The following is a 22,500-nucleotide window of genomic DNA, read 5'->3' as shown; positions in this document are numbered from 1 at the left end:
GAGATCCAAAAGCCAAAGCTTTATTATTATTATTTCTGCTCTAAAGTAAAAACAATACCTGCAAACTCAAAGTGTGAAAAAGTGACAACTAAACTAAAATTGTTCCATTAGAAAATCTTGTTGTCAGGAAGAATGAAAAATGTTGTGTTTGTTGTTTTAAAAGGTTAAATCCAATATTTTCCTCTTCCCTTTGAACTTGATTTTATGTTTAGAAAGAGCCGGAGCTGTAGGAAAATGCAGCTTTATCTCAGCTGTTTTCTTGAATATTTTAATAAACTTGTTCCGTCTGTGCTTTAGTGCTGCAGAAACGTTACATTATAAAATTATCTCATATCGTGTTTGTACTCAAGTGTCCTTAAATCATCTGGTGGCGATCAGTAAATGAGTAAGACTAGCATGCAGGCAGCCATTTCTTAGCAGAAAAAAGTATTTAAGTTGCTAATATTAGGTTTTAACAGGGTAAAATACTGTCGATGTTTATGTTAAACCTTGAACTCAACTCTGCAAACAAAAAAAAAAGACAACGAGCCTCTGGAAACATCTATGGGGGGATGTTTGTTGACATCTTTTTTCATCTTTGTGCGCATGCGTGAGTGGCTGGGTGGCTAAAACAAACAACAACATGGCCGGCTATCAATAAGCAACGTACACTTTTAAGAGAGTTTGCAGGTGAAATCCCCAATATAAAAACACTTTACCGTCTAAAGACAGGAGGTTTAGAGAGAAGCTTAAAATCTGCACTGAAGACAAAATGAAAGCTATTAAAAGACTGTGTGAGCTCTGGGATGACAGAAAACGCCAGTCACATTCGTCGGTGTTTCCAAAAATCTGCTGGGGAGATATTCATTCCTATTTAAGAGAAAGCTCTGGAACCTTCACTCATGTAAAAGTGGCAGACTTTGGAAAGACTGGAGGCCTAAGATTATTTAGTTGAAGGGAAGTTGGGCCGATCTCTTCTGAAAAACAGAAAGTAATGGTCGTGCTTAAAGCAAGAGTCACAGCGTTATCACCTGTGGTTGATGGCCAAAGACATGGAATAAATCCTCACGACGACTGCAAAACTGGGTACATCTTTATTAATCTGTGTTCTTATTTCTTAATTATAATGATCGCAGGTTCAAACACCTGAATAATCAGAACGCAAAAATAACATGACTCCACGGGTTTAAAAATACACAAACAACTACACCGAATAACAAATACCGTCACAAGGACTTACCATGATCAAAACTAGCCTCACAAATTGTCCGTTGCTGCAGGAATCCAGGTTTTCTCCGGAGAGTCTGAGTCGCTCGCAATCATCTCTTTCATATTTTGGGATCCTTTACGAAGGAAATTCCAATAAAACTTTTTATCAAGCCTCCCACGAGCTAAACAACCAACCACACAGCAAGAATGATCCATCTGCTTCGCTAAATCCTACTCCAAATGTGCAAAAATTTTCGAATTACAGGCAAAATTTGCTGTTTCTTGCCACACAATCCCGTGATGCATAACGAGAAACATCGATGTGTTCACTTTGCTTGATTTCATGAACTTTAAACTCAAAACCGCAGCGAGATGTTCATGCAACAGCAGCAACGTTCCTGCAGCTTCTGCAGCTTTGGGCATGCCGCGGCGTCTCCGTGACTGATATTGGTCAAATGACGACGCGTGGCTGAACAAGTTTGGGAACAAAACGAATGCCCCTCCTTTTCTGATTGATTCTCATAAAGAGTGACTGAAACCTGACAGAAGGTCCCCTCTCCAATCAAAAACTCTTCGGATCTTTACGATTCACGTGAACGCCATATTTGTCTCCAAAAAGCAACAAGTTTGCAGGTATGTAAATTAACACAAAAGAAGAATAATTTGAGTCCATTTGCTGAAACACATAATGCTTTCAAAACAGCTAATTAGACCATTTCTCCACATAATCTGATGAAAAAGTGAATGAAAATAAAATAAAATAAAAGACTATATTATATATATTATAATATGTTTACAAAATAAACCAAATCCTGAAATGATGCAGAGCAAAAATGAAAACAAAAACAAATATATAAATAAGTTGGCATAAGAGCTCCTTGTGGTAAATATTAAATTAAAATAGCCCCCCCCCCCCCCCCCCATTAACTCAATCACTGCCAATGACGACTAAAGTCGTCATTTGCATTTTTTTTACTGTTTGAGCATCGGAACGAGCCCCCGCACTGAGAGAACAAACATCTCAGCCCTGAAGCCGATCTTCATCCACATACGTCACAGATCACATGATCAGGAAGCATCACATCCATGTGTTAGGAGATCGTTTTGGGCCGTTCCTGTAAAAAAAGTGAGGCGCGAACCGGAAAAGCGTCTGCCGATCACAATTCGACAACGGATTATGAAAGAACGGATAACGCTCGAAACACGCAGCTTCTTCCTGATGTAAGAGGTGAGTCTCCTCTATATGTTGGTTGTTTTGGCATCGACATCATGCTAGCGCGCAACGTTCTGTGACTCTTAAAACAACAGTAAAAACGGTGAGAAACGCTGGCAGCGAAGGCCGTTAGTGATCAGGAAACGGCTGGCAGTGAATGAGTTAAAACCACTGAGCCCTGAAAAAAATTAAGGGAGACACACTGACGGGAAGAGTGCACTGACAGAAAAGTGGCAGACTATAAAAATGTTAATTGGTGTGATAAGCAAGGGTGAGGCAGCACAGGAAAGGGAAGGAAGCACAGTGGCAGACAGGCAAGGCTGAGGAAAGCCTGTGTTTGCGTGACAAGGTGGAAAAAGAAAAAGAAGAGGGAGAACAAGAGCGATCAAGGTCCAAATAATTGAAAATAATAAAATTCCACAAAGATTGGCAAGATTTCCCTCTCAGCCCTGCTTCGGCACCTCCAACTCCAGAGCCGAGGCCTTTGCTCAGAGCAGAGCCGGATCGAGAGACGAGTGTGGTCTCAAGTCAGAAACAAACTCACTGCTTCCCCCAACATGCACCCCTCTCTATCGCCACCCTTAGTCAGCCACGATGGATACACACAGTCACACATCTACTACAGACACCAACAGCAAGGAGATAAAGGGAGTCTGGGAAAAGATGCTAAATAGCAAAACGTTGCCATCTAGTGTCAGTCAAACAGAGGAGAGAGTCAGACTCTCATTCCCTCTCATAACCACTCTGAATGCAGCTTTACCCCCTCCTGCTCTCTGTTTCTGCAGCGTCACAACTCCTCCATGTTTGTCACTCAGTTTCTAACACGTTTGTTTGTATTCTTTATTTCTAGATGTCTCTTCTCCCTCAGGCCAAGTTTTCCCTCAGAATGGAGCGTGGGCGAATTATGTGACAGAAGGAATCATGGAAATGAGCAATTTGAGTGAAGCTGCCACTTACTCCTCACGTGTTGACCCAACCCTACATCTTATTTTGTCCTGTGGTAGTTGGGTCAGAACACCGCTGCAGCGCACAGAGCAAGTGTGACTAGCACATCAGAGCCGCGGCACATGTTCGCGTCCTTGACTTAATATGGGAAGATGTGTGATAATAGCCCCGCTTCAGATGTGTCAAACAATGCTAATATGCAAACGCAACCAAACATTTGTCATGTTTATCAATTTACAACCTCATTTGCGATCGTAATACTTTTCAGTACCATTTTATGACAGGCTATAAACTTGCATGTGCTACTTCAACACGGCACGAGCTAGAACCAAAGAAACCAAAGAGGTCACAGTGAAAGGCAAACATGTGGTTAACATGGGTTAATTTGACATATGATCAGCTGTTTAGAGGAATCCAACAGCATCCAAAGGAAAACTGTGATTACAAGTCTCTCAGCTGCATTTATAGCCTCTGCTCTCTAATTATATTTCAGTATTTCCAACAACCCATTCACTACTGGTTTAACACTATGTAACATGCAAGGTAGCTTGATTTTTTTCTAAAATGTAATATAACTTTGTAACAAAATATTATTAGTTTCAAACACCTGCACGTTCTCCAGAAATTATCTGGTGATACTGTGTGAATACCCAGCTAAGCTGACACTTACAGCAATTTTACATTAAACTGAAATGATGGGAATGGTCACATAATCCATTAATACACTCCCAGCATCCCCCTTCAATAGCTTTCAACTTGCACTTTGAGCACTCAACCCACTGAAGTGCTGCAGCTGGCCCCAGTCAGCAAAGCTCTCTTTGCAGATGAGCAGCCACTCTAAAAAGAAGCTACGACAGCGCCTCCACCAAAAGTGACCACAGGCTTTTTATTTACATGCCAGACAGGAAGCACTTTATTGTGAATGTTTGACGGACTAAGATGTTAATGAACAATGACAAAAACAGCAAATATATTTATGTTTCTTGTGTTTTTGCTGTATGAGAAGGACCAGATTGTGTTTACAAAGGTTTAAAACAGAAGCCTGCTTTAACTGGGAATGTCGGAATAACACATGTACAATGTGTGATAAGCCAAAAGAAATCAAAGTGTGAGCCACAAGTAGGCTTGGGCGGTATCCACATTTTAATACTGTCTAGCTTCCGCCACATTTTACCAAGGTGTACGGTATTACCGGGACTACAGTAATCCCTCGCTACTTCGCGGTTCGTTCATCGTGGATTCGCTGCTTCGCGGATTTTTTCTTTGGAGCATTTTTCAGGGGGAATTCGCAGATTCGCGGTATTTTTCACTGATTCGCGGTATTTTTCTATGCGAAATATCAAGAAATTCTTGTTTTTTTTCCCCATCAATTTCATCATAAAATGCACTTTTTGTAATAAAACTAAAAAAAACAAGTAAAAAAATTTTTTTTCTTGAGTTTTACCCACAAAAAGAGAATGTGATCATACGATAATTCAATATAGTACTGTATGTCAGACAGGTCGGATGGATTCGGGCGTTGAGCTTGTAGGGAGCGTGGTTTCACAGACGCGGAAGTGATAGCGTCGGTGAAACGCCGGCTGATCTAGGAAACCCCCGAGCGTTCGAGCGTCAACAAAGTGACACGGAAATGCCGGGCTTTCCAGAAGTAAGTAAGATAACTTACTATGAGCTGATAGTTCGTTGGATTGATCGGTAGGTTGGAAACTCTGATCATGAATCTGAAGAAACGATGACTGAGTGGTGAGCTGGAAAGGCGACTTCCGTTTATAGCCGCGGTTTGTGACGTAGGTGCGACGTGGAGGAAATCCCCGCGAGGGGCATGCTGGGAGTCCCTACTTCGCGGATTTTCACCTATCACGGCCAGGTCTGGAACGCATCTACCGCGATAAATGAGGGATTACTGTAATTTAAAAATGATGAAATAAGTCTCTCAAATGGAATTATTAAACTGTTGGTTTGGACCTTCACCATTCAGAAGCAGAATAACAAACACTATTACTGAAACAATAACACACATAATAACTTTAAAAAATATGCAGCTTATATAAAGATTTTTTGCCTGAAAAAACAGTATGTTTACCTTTACCGGCTTGAACCGCTGACTGCTAAAAACCCGGTTACTTTGGGGCTAGTCACGACATCTGGGGAAGGTTGGCAGCATATTTCCACCAGAAAGCACGTTGTCATTTCTTTTCACTCATTACTACCATTGACAACAAAAGTCGTCATTTTAAATCGAACCGTTCACTGCCATTTTTTTTTTTTTTACTGTGTGGGCGTCGGAACGAGCCCCCGCACCGTGAGAACAAACACCCCAGCTCTGAAGCCGATCTTCATCTGTGTACATCACACGTCACGTGATCAGGAAGTAGAAAATCCATGTGTTAGGAGATCGTTTTGGGCCGCTGCTGTAAAAAAAAGGTGAGACGCGAACCGGAAATGCTTCTGCCGATCGCAATTCGACAACGAATTATGAAAGAACGAATAACGCTCGAAACACGCGGATTCTTCCTGATGTAAGACGTGAGTCTACTCTTTGTTTTGGTAGTTTTGGCGCTGACATCATCATAGAGCGCAACGTTCTGCGACTCTTAAAAACACAGTGAAAACGCTGAAAAATGCTGGCAGCAAAGGGCTTTTCTGATCAGGAAACGGCTGGCATTTAATGAGTTTATTTTTTGCAAAAAAAAAAAATTTCATGGCCGTTGGTCATTCTGACATTCTGACAGGTGTACAGAAATTTTAAAGGTTATGGACAGAGAACATCGCGAAGGCAACAAAATCAATCGAGAAATACCTGGACACCATGCTCAGTGCAGCTCGCTATCAGCGGGCTGAGGAGCTGTGGAGAGAAGTTTGGTGCACGTATGTGGCCCAACACGGCAGGTAAAATGTTCCTAGTTTAAGTCAAATCATTTAATTGTGACATCAATATGAGGCTGGACACACTGGTTAGCTTGTTTAGGCTAATTATTAAAGGAAAATTAATGAAAATTGTGAATTTGTATTTATTATTATTTGAGAAATGAAAGTGCCAAGAGGAAACGATTGTGATCTTTTTTATTTTACTCTGTCAGTAATGTAGGACCTTTGAGTGTAGGTATTGGTTCTGTACCTGTTTGTAACGAACATTGATAATAACTTGTTTAATTAAGAGTCCATCCAAAATTTTAATCTGGCACAGCCCCCATGTTAGTGGAGTAATGGCTTTGGGCAGCTACTTTTTATTTTTCCTTGATTATAAATATGTTGACGTAGTGCTACGCTAACTCTAGTGATATATTTTCAGCAGTAATGAAACTCCTTTGAGGTTGTAGGAATCTATGTTGTCGACTGTAGACACTTTCTGAAAATACTGATCCCTAGCCTACTTCACAAATGTATTCTTGTAAAGGATGAGTTTGTCCATCTTCTTTTTATCCATCCTTTTGACTCTTGTGCTGCTACAACTTCAGCTGCAGCTTCCCCAAGCAACGCGAGTCATACACCCAAAATGGCACTTGGAGGGGACGTGGTTGACATGCAGGTAACATGTCAGCCAAAGATCGATAACGGCTCCAAACAAAAGGATGCAATTTCAACTACAGCTCGCTCCTCTGCTGTGCCAACGGGGCATGCATCTTTCGCTGTCATCTTTTGCACAAATGACCTCATCTGTGTTTGCTGGCTCTCCTTTTGAGTTCGCTTCGAACCAGAAATACTTCCAAACTACAGAAGTTGTGTCGTTTTTAGAAAAGTCAGCTGATGCGCGAGCTGCCATTTTTCTCTCAGTGCGCCATTTCTTCATAAACTTTATGGAACGTCTCTAAAAGTTGGACAAAACATTTTAAACAACTTAAGTAAAACAGAAAATTCAAGCAAACATCCGTTTTATACATAAAATTACCTTTATTTATCTTTTTTATTTTTTTAATCCTTTGCTCCTACGTGCACAGTTTTTTTCATGACTTATTGGAACCGACACCGTTGCTATTTTTTAAACACCGACTGTAAATGGTAATACCGCCCAAGCCTAGCCACAAGGTCTGACCTGCATAATGAACATGCTTACTGCAAAAAAATCCTTCTAGTCTATAGGGTACATCTTCATTTTATTACAAGCTTGACTTTTCTACACAGGATTTCTTGATAAATGTGTCGTTATACTTAACCTCCAGAAGATGATTAAACCTCCGAGGACAATGATGTTACACAGAAATAGTGTGAACCAAACAAATCTAATAACACCAGTGGTACATGAAGTAATGTCTAGAACTAAGGTCAAAAAGTGCAATCTAGGATCAGATTTTCCAACATCCACCCTTTATAGCATCAAACAGATGGAACAATATGAGTTGACTGAGAAAATATGAACCAAGTGTTACATCGAGGGCAGCGGTGCATTAAAGCCATCTGAGTTCAAGCACACCAATCCCGCTAAAGGCCAGCGACGACTCACAGAAGCAGAATTCTTTCTCCATCACCTCAACGCCAACACCGCCACTCCATCTTACACTTTTAAGTTTCTTCCTTTTCTTCCTTAAAAGTTTTGCCACATCTCTGTACCTCCCTGCTCTGGTATGACTCTATTATGGCCTCAGTCACCACCCTTGCTTACTCTTCTCAGCCCCTCACACACATATACACATTTTCCCACACACAGCGCACATTTCACACATGCAGATGCTATCTCTTCCCCCACCCCACCCCCACCCCCCCCCCATACAGGGGTCCCCCTAAGCCTGAGGAAAATGGCCGTCACGGAACCCCGCTAACGGGAGGCCTCCCCCTCAACCACAGGCATAGATGCAAGGAGCAGGAGAAAGTGCACAAATCTATTAATGCTGCAATGCTAGCTGATGGAGGGAGCAGGGGAAGAGAAGGGGGAGCGGGAAGGATGAGGGTTGTTGAACGGGGGTACTGCGGTGTGAGCATCTACCCACAGAACACTCTCCCACATGTGGAGTCAATTAGGAACAATCTTGTTTTCTCCCAACCGCTGCAAAAGAAGGGAGGGTTTTCTGGGGCTGTGTGTGTGAGTGTCCATATACGAGTGTGTGGTAGGAAAGGGAGTTGAGGGAACATGTTTTTCTGAAAACCTGCCAGAGAAATAGGCCGGATATTCGGTTTTCTATCAAGCCATGTTATGCACAAAGAGCCTACATCTCACCATGTCTGTCTGCTGTTCATCCTCAAATGAGCACGAAACTTGTCACTGGATTTCAACTAGAAAAAACATCAAGACTCCAAAGAAGAGAAGGCTCGGCATACATAAATGATGAAGACATCTCAGGTGTGTGCGAGAGAGAGTCAGTATTGCCGTATACCACCGCACCTATCACTGTGATGCTCATCTGGTAAAATGAGTGCATATAAGAACTGGATGTGCTGGGAAACCTAATCACACACACTCACACACAAGTAAATAAGCCACTTCCTTGGTATCAAACAAGAGGAAGTCTCTCCTTTTAAAGATTCATGGTTGGTTCAATTATGTATCCTCCTTCAAATTGTTGTGTTTAGACACTTTCATTATTCATCCATTTGAAGATTGATGGCTCCAAGTTGGGTGGGCGGTATTGGTAAACAAGTGTCCACACCACTGCTGATTTATCTGGGAAAGATCAAAATGGGAGGCAAAAACAAAGGTCCCTTTTTTTACGTTCACATCAAAAGAACTTCAAAGAGTGACTTGTTCGATTCTTTTATGGGACTGTTTACGAAATCTCAAAGAACAGCGTGTTTCAGCTTTTAGTGCAAATTTGGAAGAATGAGGAAGCTCACATCAAACCCCTTTCGTAATCCACTTTCAAATAACAGGTAGTCATTGTAATGGGGCAGTTTGTACAAAACTCCACTCTAATCATTGGTGCATGGTTTGCTAGTAAAATGGTAATACTACATTATCCGGTGTCTAAAAATTAGTGTTAAAAGACTATAATCTGCTGTAAAGTTAAGGCCACTCCTGACCCCAGGAACATGCAGAAACTGACTTTAATTGGTGAGTGAAGAATGACTGTCCTATTTTATCATCTTCATATAGTGACACCTATTGTACAGGAGTAGGCAATGCAGAGAATGTATGACTCACATCAAGGGAGGCAACTGTTTATCAATTAGTGAGTTACTTGTATAGAGAGAGAGATTTAAATTAAATAAATGACGAGTAGAGGTAGACCGATATATTGGTCAGCTGATATACCTACTTAGTGAGGCCGATTTAAAGTCAGGCACATCCTTGGGCAGCCCGGTGCTGCAGCAGAATTTCATTTAAATGTACATTTACGTTCCTGAATACCATATGCATAAGAAAAGCTCTAAAGAACAAATTTTCAATATATATATATATATATTTTTTTTAATTACTTACCAGTTTGAATATTTTAAGTGACAATGTGTATTTTTACCATTAATCTCTGGAAATATCCATCAAAATGTTGTTGAAAATTAATAAAACGATGTCCAGTTGTTGAAAATGATTTGTGGCTTCATAACAAATAACCCAAAACGCTGGGTCCAAAGAACATAGGGTGCAGGTCTAGCGTATTTGGGGAACGCAATATTAGACGCCATGGTTCCTTCTGGCCGGCTCGGGGTAGAAACAAACATGAATTTAATAACAAAACTGCAAAACTATTTCCAAAACCTATGTGAAATAATAGAATCATAAAAGAAATGCGATTTGTTTTGGCCGAGTAGTATTGCCGTAGTATGATGACGCCATTGGCAGCCACAGTAACCGGAGCAGATCCGAAAAGTACAGCAACAGTAAACTAGCATAAGCATTGCATTCTCTTGATAGAATTAACAGAAGGACCATCAAAGTCTGAGGAGTCACTCCAAGGTCACATGCTTTCTGCTCCTCAGGTAACATTTACCAATGCTTTTTAAACTAGCGACAGTCATGGCAATATGGTGTAAAACTACCCCGAAATGTATGCACTGCCCCCTAGCGCCAGGAAACTACACACTGCCACTTTATTATCTGGTCACTTAAGTGATTTATTTGATTAACTTTTGTCACATGTCTGATTTAAACACTGAGCAGTTCAAAAATAAATAAGAGTTAACAGTTGGATGAATTCATTGTTCAAAAACAGATTTGGCTTCAGAAATGTTCTACATCAACTGATGTTATTCAGATTTTAGCATGCAGATAAGGTGGAAAACGTCCAGAAATTGGCCATGAAGATCAGCCCAATGAATCAACAGCAGGTATCGGTTATCGGCTGACAATGACCTCTATGTTTCGCCATCAGTATCGGCAATAGAAAAATCAATACCGTCGACCTCTAATGACAACCATAAACATATCATGATGATCATTTGTCCTTTTCCTGTTGGTTTTAATCAATTATTATATTGTAAAAATACCCTAAAATTAAAGGAATAAAAAGACACAAATTGTAAGGAGACATTGGTAAATCCAACAATAATCCTTGTCGTAGACCACAAACTGCACAGAGCGGAGATAATCGATTTTTAAAAAAAAAAGAAAAATATTCAATACATTTATTATAGAAGGTCAGAAGCTATTTTCCATTCTCAAAGAAAAAGTGTCCATTCAAAGCTTTATATAGCACCATCCGCTACTCTGTGTCATCTTCACCTGGTGAATTATCTACTCAAAAACTGTCAAGCAAACTGATTATTATTTACAATCTATAAGGGGGAGGGCTGGGTAATGAAGAGCGCTATCACGGTGAGGTCTCCGCTTCCCACTGTATATTAGACAGAAGTTGGCAGGATAAAGCTGCTCAGGAAAACACTAACCAGAGGAGGCCGTGAATCTGTGTGAAAATGTATGTGCAGCCTTGGTTTCATCATTGTAATGGTAACACAGGTCTCATCTATTGCAGTTTTCTGCACTGGTTCTGATTTTTGAATATTGTTTGGCTTTGACCGACACATTTTTTTACAACACAATTAACGACAGCACCCAAAATATACTTTCATCAATTGATAATTAATTAAAATCATAACAAATGTGGTTTCACAGTAACAAATAAAAAAATAGATATTTTGGTCATATTTAATCACAAATACATTAGAGTCAATAACTAACATGGTAAAGTCTTGAGGAATTTCAAAACAAAATTAAACAAAGACTAAATGCCACAACAAACATATTTTTCTCACCAGCTGAACATAGGCCACTTTGTAGTCTGGCGTTTTAACCCTCTGGTTCAGGTGGTTCCTCTTTTTGTTGGACCCTGAAACAAACAAAACCCCCCTTTTACTGTTGGCAAACAATAAAAAAAAGAGCAAAACAAACTTGCAGCAGTGTGACATAAGGACCATTGTAAATAATCTGTTATTTTGACTAATGTTGCTGATGCTACAACTGATTACCCAATAAAGCTAAAGCTAAATCCGTTTTGCTAGCATAACAACAATAATATACCAAGAGCTAGAGAGCCAATTGAGGTGGCTCAGGCATCTAGTTAGGATGCCTCTCTCGTGACATTTTTCTGGTACGTCCAACCGGGAGGAGACCTAAAGGAAGACCCAGCACACGCTGGGAGGACATCGACTCTCAGCTGGCCAGGGATCACCTTGGGATTCCCCCAGAGGAGCTGGCCCAAGTGGCTGAGGAGAGGGAAGTTTGGGCCTCCCTGCTTAGGCTACTGCCCTCCATTCTTTTGCCTGAATACAGGTTTTTTTTTTTGAGAATTGGTCTTCATCTTGCACAATAAAGGTAAAACACATCTCCAGGTGGAGATGACCCTTACATCACCCTCTCTCCTGTCAAATGTCCATGAGTCTATAAAACAGGTGACCTGAACGGCAGAGGAGTTTGAACATGTGCACACATCCAAGCTAGGGGCTTGGCTACTTTTCAATCAAGAGGATTTATTTCTTCAGTGTCGAGGTAATTTCTGCAGCCACCACAATTTTGTAATGAGAAAAACTACTGTCAATGAATGATGACATAACTTCAAATAATTCACCTCTGTTTAAGATGCTAATCTCAATAAGATCCTGGTGGTCAAGTCTACAGGCCCTCTGAGAAACTACCATTGCCATGGGAACAGTTTATGACATGAAAAACAAGGGAAACATTCCAGTATAATGACTCATTTGAGAGAGAGTGTGTGTGTGTGTGTGTGTGTGTGTGTGTGTGTGTGTGTGTGTGTGTGTGTGTGTGTGTGTGTGTGTGTGTGTGTGTGTGTGTGTTACACATAGCTAGTAATCACTAGCCAGGCAGCACACAGCTCAGGGAAAGCCCTAAGCAGGGTTGTAAAACGCTCCCTCCACGCCACCATGGGTAAATGGAGGCCCCTGTGTGAGTGGGAGACAGAGGTAACAAAGTGTGTGCGCCCGTGTGTGTGTTGAGGTTGCTGAGGAAATCCACAGGGAAATGCTACAACCTTTGCAAGGTAAGTATACCCTGACAGGTTAAGAAAAACACACGGGACACACAACTGCACACCTCGAGAGGCACAAAAACTGTATTTTTTTTCCTTTATGTAGCCCTTTCCAAACATGCACCCACACAGAAAGAGCTTTCACAGAACACTCGCAAACGCAAGCACAATTTCTCCCATTTTGAGATTGCGGTTTGGCAACCAGCTATCACGTTACAAATCCCAGACTGAAGAGGTAACTATGGCAACTCCTTCCAAAATACCCCTGCCGCACAAGGAGGGAAGAAAGAACTGTGTGCACCCCTCACTCTCCTCAGCCTTTTGCCATCTTTATACTACCAGTGGAGTGGAACCCCTGACGCAGACAGGGATACCTTCTGACGCAGCTTGGGATAACCAGACGCCCTGAGCAGCTCTTTCTTCTCCAACCTACTCTTTCCTCAATTGCTTTCCTTTAGCTAACTATACCAAGGAACATTTACTCCTCTCCTAGCCTTTAATGACACAACTCTATTAAACCGTGCTAAACGGTTCTCTAAACTATAGGCTAGGCACCCTTCTCCCACTAACTCTCTCAATGAAACCTTCTCAGTTCCTCCTACAGGAATGGACTGGTCCTTCAGGCACAGAAAAACCACTGACAGAGTTTCTCCGTGTCATCCAATTGCATCTACCTTTGTTCTTCCACATACTCACAAATCCCCAGTTTTAAGAAACCCCTAAGAAGTCTAGCAAAGGCCTTTTCCAACAGCACTACTCAGTAGGACTGGACGATATGACCTAAATTGAATATCACGATATATTGAGGATTTCGCCTCGGTAACGATAAGAAGAAAACTACATGTACACGCAGAAACAAAAGCTGTCCACTAGATGGGGCTGTCATATGTATTACATTGAGTCACATTTTTACGTGACTCTAGGTGGTACAGCTTCTTACAGGAACATGAAAGTTGCCAACCTATACACACGTTTTCATTTTTTTAATATCAAATTTATTGACATGGGAAAAATGATCTCGATAAGAGTCAGAAATTTCGATATCGATAAATTTTTGATTCATTACCCAACCCAACTACTCAGCCTAAAACAGCTCAGCGTGGGTTAACTCAGCTCACCTCGAGTGTAGTTGGTTTTCCTGATCCTTGACAAAAAGTGGGTGCGTAAATCTTTATTATTGTTATTGATGGGGACCAGGAGTTAGAACTGTCACAGAGAGAGTCCTGAACCTGTGAGGTAGTATGTGCTTATGCGGAGGGAGCATGGAGTGTCCTGGAACAGCAGGAAGCTGGACTGCTGCAGCAGCAAACTGTTCCAAAAGCAGCTGTGAGTGTTGATGGGAACTGAGAGAAAGGCATGCTAACCAATACCACAATTAGCCACTAAAAATCACTCTCGCTGCTGCATTTTATCAGAAAATAGGTATCAGAACTGAAAATTGCTAATCCCCACTAACTGTCTTTTAAACAGAATCAGTTAGGCTTAATGTTTCCTAAAACACATCACAATTCAAACACATTCACCAAAGTGTAATTTCATTTTGGGAATTAAAACTAAGATAAACGTAAAACATTAGAGCTGCAAACAGTGCTGCAAAAACAAAATATTATTGACTTGAACTCTTCACACGGTGAGATACTTAAATTGTAGTAACATTTTTAAAGAATGAGGTGGTGATAGGGCTGGGCGATATGGCCTAAAATTTCCCCTCGATAACGATAAATGGATGATAACTACAGGTATGAGCAGAAACAAAAGTTGTCCACTAGATGGGGCTGTCACGTGTATTAGTTGAGTCACATTTTTCTGTGACTCAACGTGGTACAGCTTCTTAAAGGGACATGAATATTGCCAACCTGCACATATTTTCATTTTTTTCATTATGAAATTTATTGACTGGGAAAAATCTCAACAGGAGTCCAAAATTTCTATAACTATACATTCTCGATTTATTGCCGAGCCCTAGGTGGTAATAACAATTTTTATCCCACAGTAGGTTGTGAGATAACAACACACAAACCAATTTCACACACCAACATTTCCTGACCAGACGGGAAATTTCGCATGATACCACTTGACTTTGGTGTAAACAAATATGGAGGAGGAAGAGCGTAAAGCATGCTTCCATTACCTAGCTTGAAAATCAAACCGAGACCATCCAAGCCTGGATTTATAACGGCGTGTTTCTGAACAGACCAGACTGTTTTAACACCTCACACACCAGTAATATCTGATGAGACAATCTTTAAAGTCATTAGAGTAAACATGAGCATCCTTAAAACGGTCGGAAGGAAAGGATCGGATCCAAAATTGGCATAATTATCCTACCATATGAACCAGGCTTAACTTCAACCAACAGACAGACAACCTAGAAATAAAATGTTCTTTAAAAAAAAAAAAGCATGGGTCAATTTTAAGTTCTGTAAATGGTAAAGTATTTCTGAATGGGCTTGTGTAAGGCAGTAAGAAACTCACCAAACTGTATCCTGGTGCGAACCGCTCCAACTGGGACGTTGTAGATTTTCTCCAAGTAGTTCTTGATGTCGTATTTGGTCATTCTGTCCAGAGTTTAAAAAAAAAAGAGGTGATGATGAGAGAAAGGGAACAATCGCATAAGATGTCCAAGTTCAGGCTTTGTGCCGTACAGAGTAATGTGAATGTTTGTCTTTGGCCATTTGAAGCTGCAGGTCAGCATTTGAAGAATTATACATTGGGCCACTGTTCATCATGTAACAACAAATTCACTTATTTGACATCTATACAGAGATTATGCAGCCCACTTCCAAACTGCATTATCATAATCGTTGTAGGTAAATGACCTACTGTAAAGGGACAGAACCCTCCTGTAAAAACCCATATTCAACTGTAATCGTATGAACAAGAAAATGGAGGAGAAATGTGAGTGGCAGTGTTCATCCAATTAACTGTCTAGAAGTATTGATCATGCCCAGTGAAATCTTACACAGGAAGTAGACCTGGCACCAAGTGATCTGGCAAGCCAGCCCAGTTTAAGGTAGCCCACTGGGTAACGTTTGGAACAGATTCCTCTGCCCAGAGGAAGAAAGGCTTTTAACTGCTGATCAATCAAGCCAATTGGATTAGCCTGTGGAAAGCACTTCTCAAATGCGTCAGACAAAGTGCTTAATAGCGACGCTGTGGTCTGACATGAGTGCCTCGGATATGGTGTCTTCTATCACCTCATATGTTTCTTTGGCAAAGCAGGACAGTGTATTATTCACAGGTTTTCAAAAGTACATATTAAAATAACAGTAATAGGTGAAACAAACGTTTGGATGAGGAAAATCCCATCTGTGAAAACAAAGACTCTTTGTACCAAAGAGTGACGCAATATTTGTTTCCATGCAGTACAAACAATTGCCCGCTTCCCCATAATAAGTTCAGATTTGGCACATTCACAGTGATGGAGAACAAGAATGTTTGTATGTTACTTGCACTGGGAAATATAGCCTTGGACATAAAATACTCTAGGTTTTCCACATCTAAAGCAATATGGTTTGATGAGCTGACTTTGGCAAGGGTTTCTTCAACTGCTACTATGAATATAATAAACCTTTCATTTTGAAAAGAAAGACTTTTAAGCCAATTAGTTTCTTGCTAATCACAGCTCTCTATACGTTTGGTGGGTGGGATTAGCTGCGATAAAACAAAACAACAAAGGCGGTGGTGAAATGGCTTTGCCATCAACTTTGGACCATTTAGACTTGCTGGTGAAGGTTCTCAACCATTTAGGTCATGGTAGGGCTGGGCGATATGGCCTAAAATTAATATCCCGATATATTGAGGATTTCACCTCGATAACGATAAATGGACGATAACTACAGGCATGCGCAGAACAAAAGTTGTTCACTAGATGGGGCTATCACGTGTATTAGTTTAGTCACATTTTTACGTGACTCATGGTAAGGCTTCTTTAAGGGACATGAACGCTGCCAACCTACACACATATTTTCTATTGTTTATTATCAATTTTAATGACATGGGAACAATTATCACGACAAGAGTCAGAAATGTTGATAACGATAAATTTTGGATTTATTGCTCAGCCCTAGGTCATGGTAAACCAAAAGGGATCAAATGAAGGCAACCAAAGAAGTCCAGTTACCTTCATTTGAACTCTTCTGGATTACAATTTAGACTTGGGCATTTCCTTGAGTCAAGAGCAGATAGAGGTACTCAAGTACCTTATTTATTAGAAAAAAGGATGCATTTATTTCTTCTTTGACTGTGTATAGCAGACTGCCCCATTCACATCTGTAGTGGTGAGTATGTGATATCTGTTGCTCTGATTGGTCCTAGTGTTGTCCAATTGCGTGCAGAGACAGTTTGAAAGACAACTGTATGTTCCACCCCAACACTGAGCTCTGTCTATGGTTATTGAGCAGACTATATATTCACATACATAGGATGGCGTGCCAGGCTACCAATTTCATATTATTCATTACTTGCAGTATGAGTTGTTTTAGGTGTTGCCCTTTTAGTCAGGCTAAGTTTAAGCTAGATGAATAACAAGTTCATATCACAGTTTCAACAATGTCCTAAGAAAAACCACAGATCAGAAATCCATAGCTCTTTCTGCTCTCTTGCGCTTCCCAAAACTGAAAGACATTATTTGTTGTTTTTATTACTAGGTTATTCTGTCAAGTTGGTTTAGGTTCCTAAAGTTGTAGACTTAGGGTCAGAGTGAAAATGCCAAAATGTTTTATTACTTATTTAAGTTGAATTATCAAGTATTAAATGTTTGTGAGAGAGATTTCGCACATTGAGGGCATTCTATGTTGGCTGTACTTTCCGTGAAGTTCATAAAATCCAAAGTGATGCCAGATGTCTACTTAAAAAAAAAACACGCCATACCTTTCATGAGTAGCTGCTGAGTCCTCATTTCCCTGCTATAATCACAGCAAAGCAAGAATAGAAGTGGAACTTGTTCTGCTTGTTTTTGTGTTTTTAGTGTTTTACGGGAGTTGAACATAATACACAAAACAACTGTGTGACCCCATCGACCACCAACATCATGCTGCATCATCAAAGAGAATAATTTCCATACATGGAAATGCTTCAACGGCTTAAGTGCATCACATATAATAAGGGAGCACTTGTAACAAATTACTGTAACCGATCACAGTAGGAAAAACTGAATTTTGTTTTGTATCTGTAATAATAAGGTGAGTTTCCACTGTAGGAACTTCAGGGTAAATATACAGGAACTTTCTAACATGTGCGAGCCTTCACTTGATCGGGCCAGCTGAACGGCCATTTTTAGGAACTTTCTGAGTCAAGGCTAGATACTCGGAATGGCCCAGTGGAGTTGCTGAGCAGAACGTTTGGTTAACTCATGCTGAATGGTTGTAACTCGGGGGGAAATCACATCAGCAGATCTTGTCCAAAAAACGGCAGCATTAAACGTAGATGAGTTGCTTGTGAAGCAGAATGGAAGCAAAAGAAAATAAGCACCGATCACGCCTAAATTGTCGTTACTAAACTCCCAACACCTGAAAACACAGAGTTGTTGTCTCAGCGAGCCATAAAAACAGATTATTCTGGTCATTGAACACCACAATTTACATCACACAACTGTTCCTATGCTCTGAATGATAAAAAATGTAATGTTATTTATGTTACAGTGAATGCTTTTTAGCGCTGATCAGTGACATCGCTCCCTGCCGGAGCAGTCATGGCGTATGTGCAAAGTCTTGAAAGGGCTGAATTTGTATGGAGACGCAACAGCTGAGAGGACACTGAGGGACACTGTATCTCCTGCGCACCCCCCCCCCCCCCCCAGTTTTGACAGTGGAAACACGCCTATAGAGTTTATATGCCAACTTGAGCAGCAATTCTAGGAAAACTCACTGGTCAGAAGCTGTAAAGATCATTCATTTGCACACAATTCATTATTTTCAGTGTAAGCATCATTACTAAAGACAATTTAAGCTATATTCAAATACTTTTTCAAATGAACGCATCCAAATTTATGTTTAATCAAGTCAAAAGGCAAGAAAAATGCATCTCCTAAGATGTGGCATACAGATGCGCCTTTCAGCTCCATTTGCTCCCACCTCTCCCAATAACCACCGTCTCTGAGTCTGTGTGCCAGAGGGAAGTGAAGCTGAGCGGAGTGACCAGGGGTACTTGAGACCATGAACGCAGGAAAGAGTAATTGCTCAGAGACTGGATTTCCTAGAAAGCAGGAGCGGGGAACTGGAAGACAGGAAAGTGTCTTGGGGACTGTGTGGTCTTATGTGAATGATTAGAAGGAACATTGATCCTGATTAATGAGAAGAATGTTTTATAAATATGTATTGCTTTTAACACTCCAGTTATCCAGTCACCACAAACCAACAGATGGTACAAATGAATCCCAGGCTCAGCTATGCTTGGTACTAAGCTTATATTTAAAGAACAGGTATTAGTGATGGTTGAGAAATGGAAAATAAAAATGCTATCATAAACAAAAAACTCTGTTACACTCACTTTTAGGAACGCCTGAAATATCTACACTTCCTCAATGAGTTTGTCATATTTCCTTATTTTTGATACGAATCGACGATATGTGTGATGTAAACATTGGGGTTTTCTAAGAAGTAAACCAAGTGTTCAGATGAAAGTCAAAGCTAGTTGTAAAAATCTGATGATTCCCAGGCGATTTCCAAAGCATACCATTCCTTCCCTCATATATGTACATATAGTGGGTTACACTGAAAGTGTATACACTTGCATGACAACTACCCCAAACATTCAACTAAATAAATGAGAGCTCAAAGATTATCCGTCATGTAAAAAATACTCAAACAGTCCCCTGAGAACCTCAATCTCCACAGCCCACATTTCCTAGACTTCCTCAACTTGTGAAATTTCTAAGGCAGCTACTACTGATTGATTTAATTTTTTATTTTTGTTAGTGTGTTGTCATTTTTGTGACCTTTTCTCATTAATGTCTAAAAATTTGGTATATATAATATTTCTAGAATTCATCCAAGCTTTCAAACATAAATAATGCTCACCACCATTTCACTAATGTTTGCGTTCAGTATGTTGCCTTTTATTGGAGTGCTTTTAACTTTTGGACCTGACCCAAATTAAGCTTTCCATTTTGGCTACAAACTCACTCCATGGAAAAGCATTGGGCGGAAAGCTGAGGAGAAAATGTCAAGTTAAGATGGTACATAAACAAGACTAAACTTAGACAAAGGGTGTGGTGTCCCCAAAAATGATGCAGGCAACATCTGATCATCATCCCAGTATAAACATCCATCTGACTCCACAAGCTAACCTTTCACACTTCTGCATCTCAAGAAGAATGAGAATCTGTCTCCAGCAACTGCTCAAGCTGAACGCATCGTTCCTCAGCAACTGGTGTGTATTTATAAGCAAACACGCATGCTACAAAGATTCCTTGGCTAAGATGATGAAAGAACTCTTAACAAAAAGGTTAGTAGGGCATCAGATGACACAAACCAAAGATTTTCAATTTTGGTCTGTTGTTGCCAGGCAGGTTTAAACTGGGCACAGTGACTTTATTATAAGAAAACCATTTTTTAAACCTGTTTTTTTTTTTACTTTTGAAATAAAAATGGTACACAAGTGATATAAGACCTACACCTTGTATGGATGGAAACAAACCTGATGCCTTTGTTGTTCCCTGCTAAGACAGTTTACAACTTAGCTGACGCATCAATCTGCAAAGTTACCCACATGCCTCTATCAGTTGCTGAAAAAGTAATCTTTCACTGAGCCAAGATGATTAGATTTAAAGCAGTTCAAGGTGGACCACTTACACAAGCGCCCGAAAAGAACACCATGACGGTAATTAAAAGGGTAAATTTTTGGAAAAAAGAACACCAACTCATACAAATTCAACTGTTCAAAGTAACGATTTCATGGATTCAAAGATGACTGCATGTTATTCATCACTTAATGTCCTTGACGTATGTGTTGAAGAAAACTTTTAAGTGTTTTATTTCTCTTCTGATTGCTTTCCTTAAAGCAGTAATCAGAAGTACAAAAAATGTAGAATGTTCATACAAAGCCAAAATCCAGATTTATGAAACATCCTGTGGTCAATAACACACATGTTCCTCTGCAATTGACTGTTGATAAATGCCACCTGTGTGTGTGTCTTTGTGCTTGTGGCCGTTCTCAGACACTTGTATACAGAAACGCCCTCAAACAACCATATTTGGTCACACCACACCCTGTGCTCTTCCAGAAAAAAATAACTTCATTGACAGCGGAATCGAGGCACTGGTTGCCAAAGTAGAAGAGTAAGAACCATGAAACAGGTGAGGTGCAGAGGTCGTAAACGCTGTTGTGACAGAGGAAAGATTCCTGTCAGAAAGAACTAAAAGAAGAAATGGTTTAACAAAAAAAATGAATATGCTAAATTGTAGAGTAACCAGTTGTAAGTAACAGTTTACATTTAAGGACTTGTATGCAAAACAAGATCAGCCATGCTACCATGTCAAATTCTCATCAGTCAAATGTGTCTTTAATAGGTTCTAACACCAGCTTTGTGATAAACCTGTTTCTCCACAAACATAATTACTTATTATCATTGGATGCTATGATCAGAGTTGTTCTTATATTTAGGAACATTTCTATGCACAAGTACTAAATGGTAAATGCCACACATAAATTGACAAAACACGCGCAGTTCTTTAAGTACGGTTGATAAATGAGGGTCCTTTAAATTATGGTACGGTCCCCACAGAGCCCTGATCTCAACATCATGGAGTGTGTTTGGGTTTACATAAAGTGAAAGAAAGATGTGAGGAAGACTACATCCACAGAAGATCTGTGGTTAGTTCTTCAAATGGTTAGGAAAAACCTACCAGCCCACTTTCTTTGAAAACTGTGTGCAAGTCTACCCTGAAGAATTGGTGCGGTTTTAAAGACATATGGTTGTCATACCAAATACTCTCATTTGTTCATTAACTTTTTTTTGTTGCTTGATATATATATATATATATACATATTTTGCACTTTTTAATGATAAAAGTTTTATGCCAGAAGAAATAAGAGGTAGCATGAAGAGAAACTTTTTGTTAGCAGACGTGTTAGCTTTCACATGATGGATCTCAAAACAATAATCTCTTTAAATCATCTTTGGTTGTGCATACATGAACCACTGAATCTGGTTAAGTCCAGCAACGATGTGTGCTTAGCAACAAAGCAATTGGTTTAGCAGGTGGAAAGTGGGCAGCTGAATAAATACTGTGACACACTATGGTGATCTAGTGTCCAGTTTTGTATTTGGGTAAGACTTTTGATCATCATGGTGATTCATGATTTTAGGATGATGTGTTAGCTTCAACAGTTATGTGAATGCCATGCCAGTTGCTGTGAATTTTTGATCATGGTGACAACACCCAGGTGGCCGCTAAAACATGACTTGTTTGTTTGTTGCAAAATAATTATGGGAGTAAACGTATAGAAAACACTTGCACAACTTGTACCTTCCCAGTGACGCACAGCAACTTGGTCTGCGTGGCATTCTGGGACAAATTACTTTGTCCTGTTTTTGTTTTATGCTAGGAAAACAGTTCTATGAAACAAAGTGATCTGTATTAAACAGCAGTTGCACCCACCTTGCTTCCAACAAGAACAAGAAGGGTTTCTCCCAGCTAGCTCATTGTCAAATTCGAATAGTTTAAGTAGTCCATGTCTAGTTGTACAAATACTGTGTCCATAAATGCCCTCTCTCCTCAGCATAGCACTAATCTGGCTAAAAGAAGTTTCAGCTCTGCATTGATTACCTCCACATGTGTTCCATAGCATGATAAGTGGGGA

General features: G+C 40.2%; 1 protein-coding gene across 1 annotated transcript in view; it reads right to left on the bottom strand.

Annotated features, from left to right (window-relative positions):
• Positions 1-22,500, bottom strand: part of mrpl23 (mitochondrial ribosomal protein L23) — a 59,230-nt gene that overhangs the window by 25,801 nt on the left and 10,929 nt on the right. Inside the window, exons 3-4 of the mRNA XM_015964872.3 lie at positions 15,172-15,254; positions 11,468-11,541 (exon numbers count right to left, since the gene is read on the bottom strand). Coding sequence (XP_015820358.3) covers positions 11,468-11,541; positions 15,172-15,254 — 157 coding nt within the window. The remainder of the gene's footprint in view (positions 1-11,467; positions 11,542-15,171; positions 15,255-22,500) is intronic.

Source organism: Nothobranchius furzeri, chromosome 4 (genome assembly GCF_043380555.1).
Source record: "Nothobranchius furzeri strain GRZ-AD chromosome 4, NfurGRZ-RIMD1, whole genome shotgun sequence".
In the NCBI taxonomy this organism is placed as follows: Eukaryota; Metazoa; Chordata; class Actinopteri; order Cyprinodontiformes; family Nothobranchiidae; genus Nothobranchius; species Nothobranchius furzeri.
The sequence above is the reverse complement of the archived record's forward strand: the minus strand, read 5'-3'. Positions and strand labels throughout refer to the sequence as shown.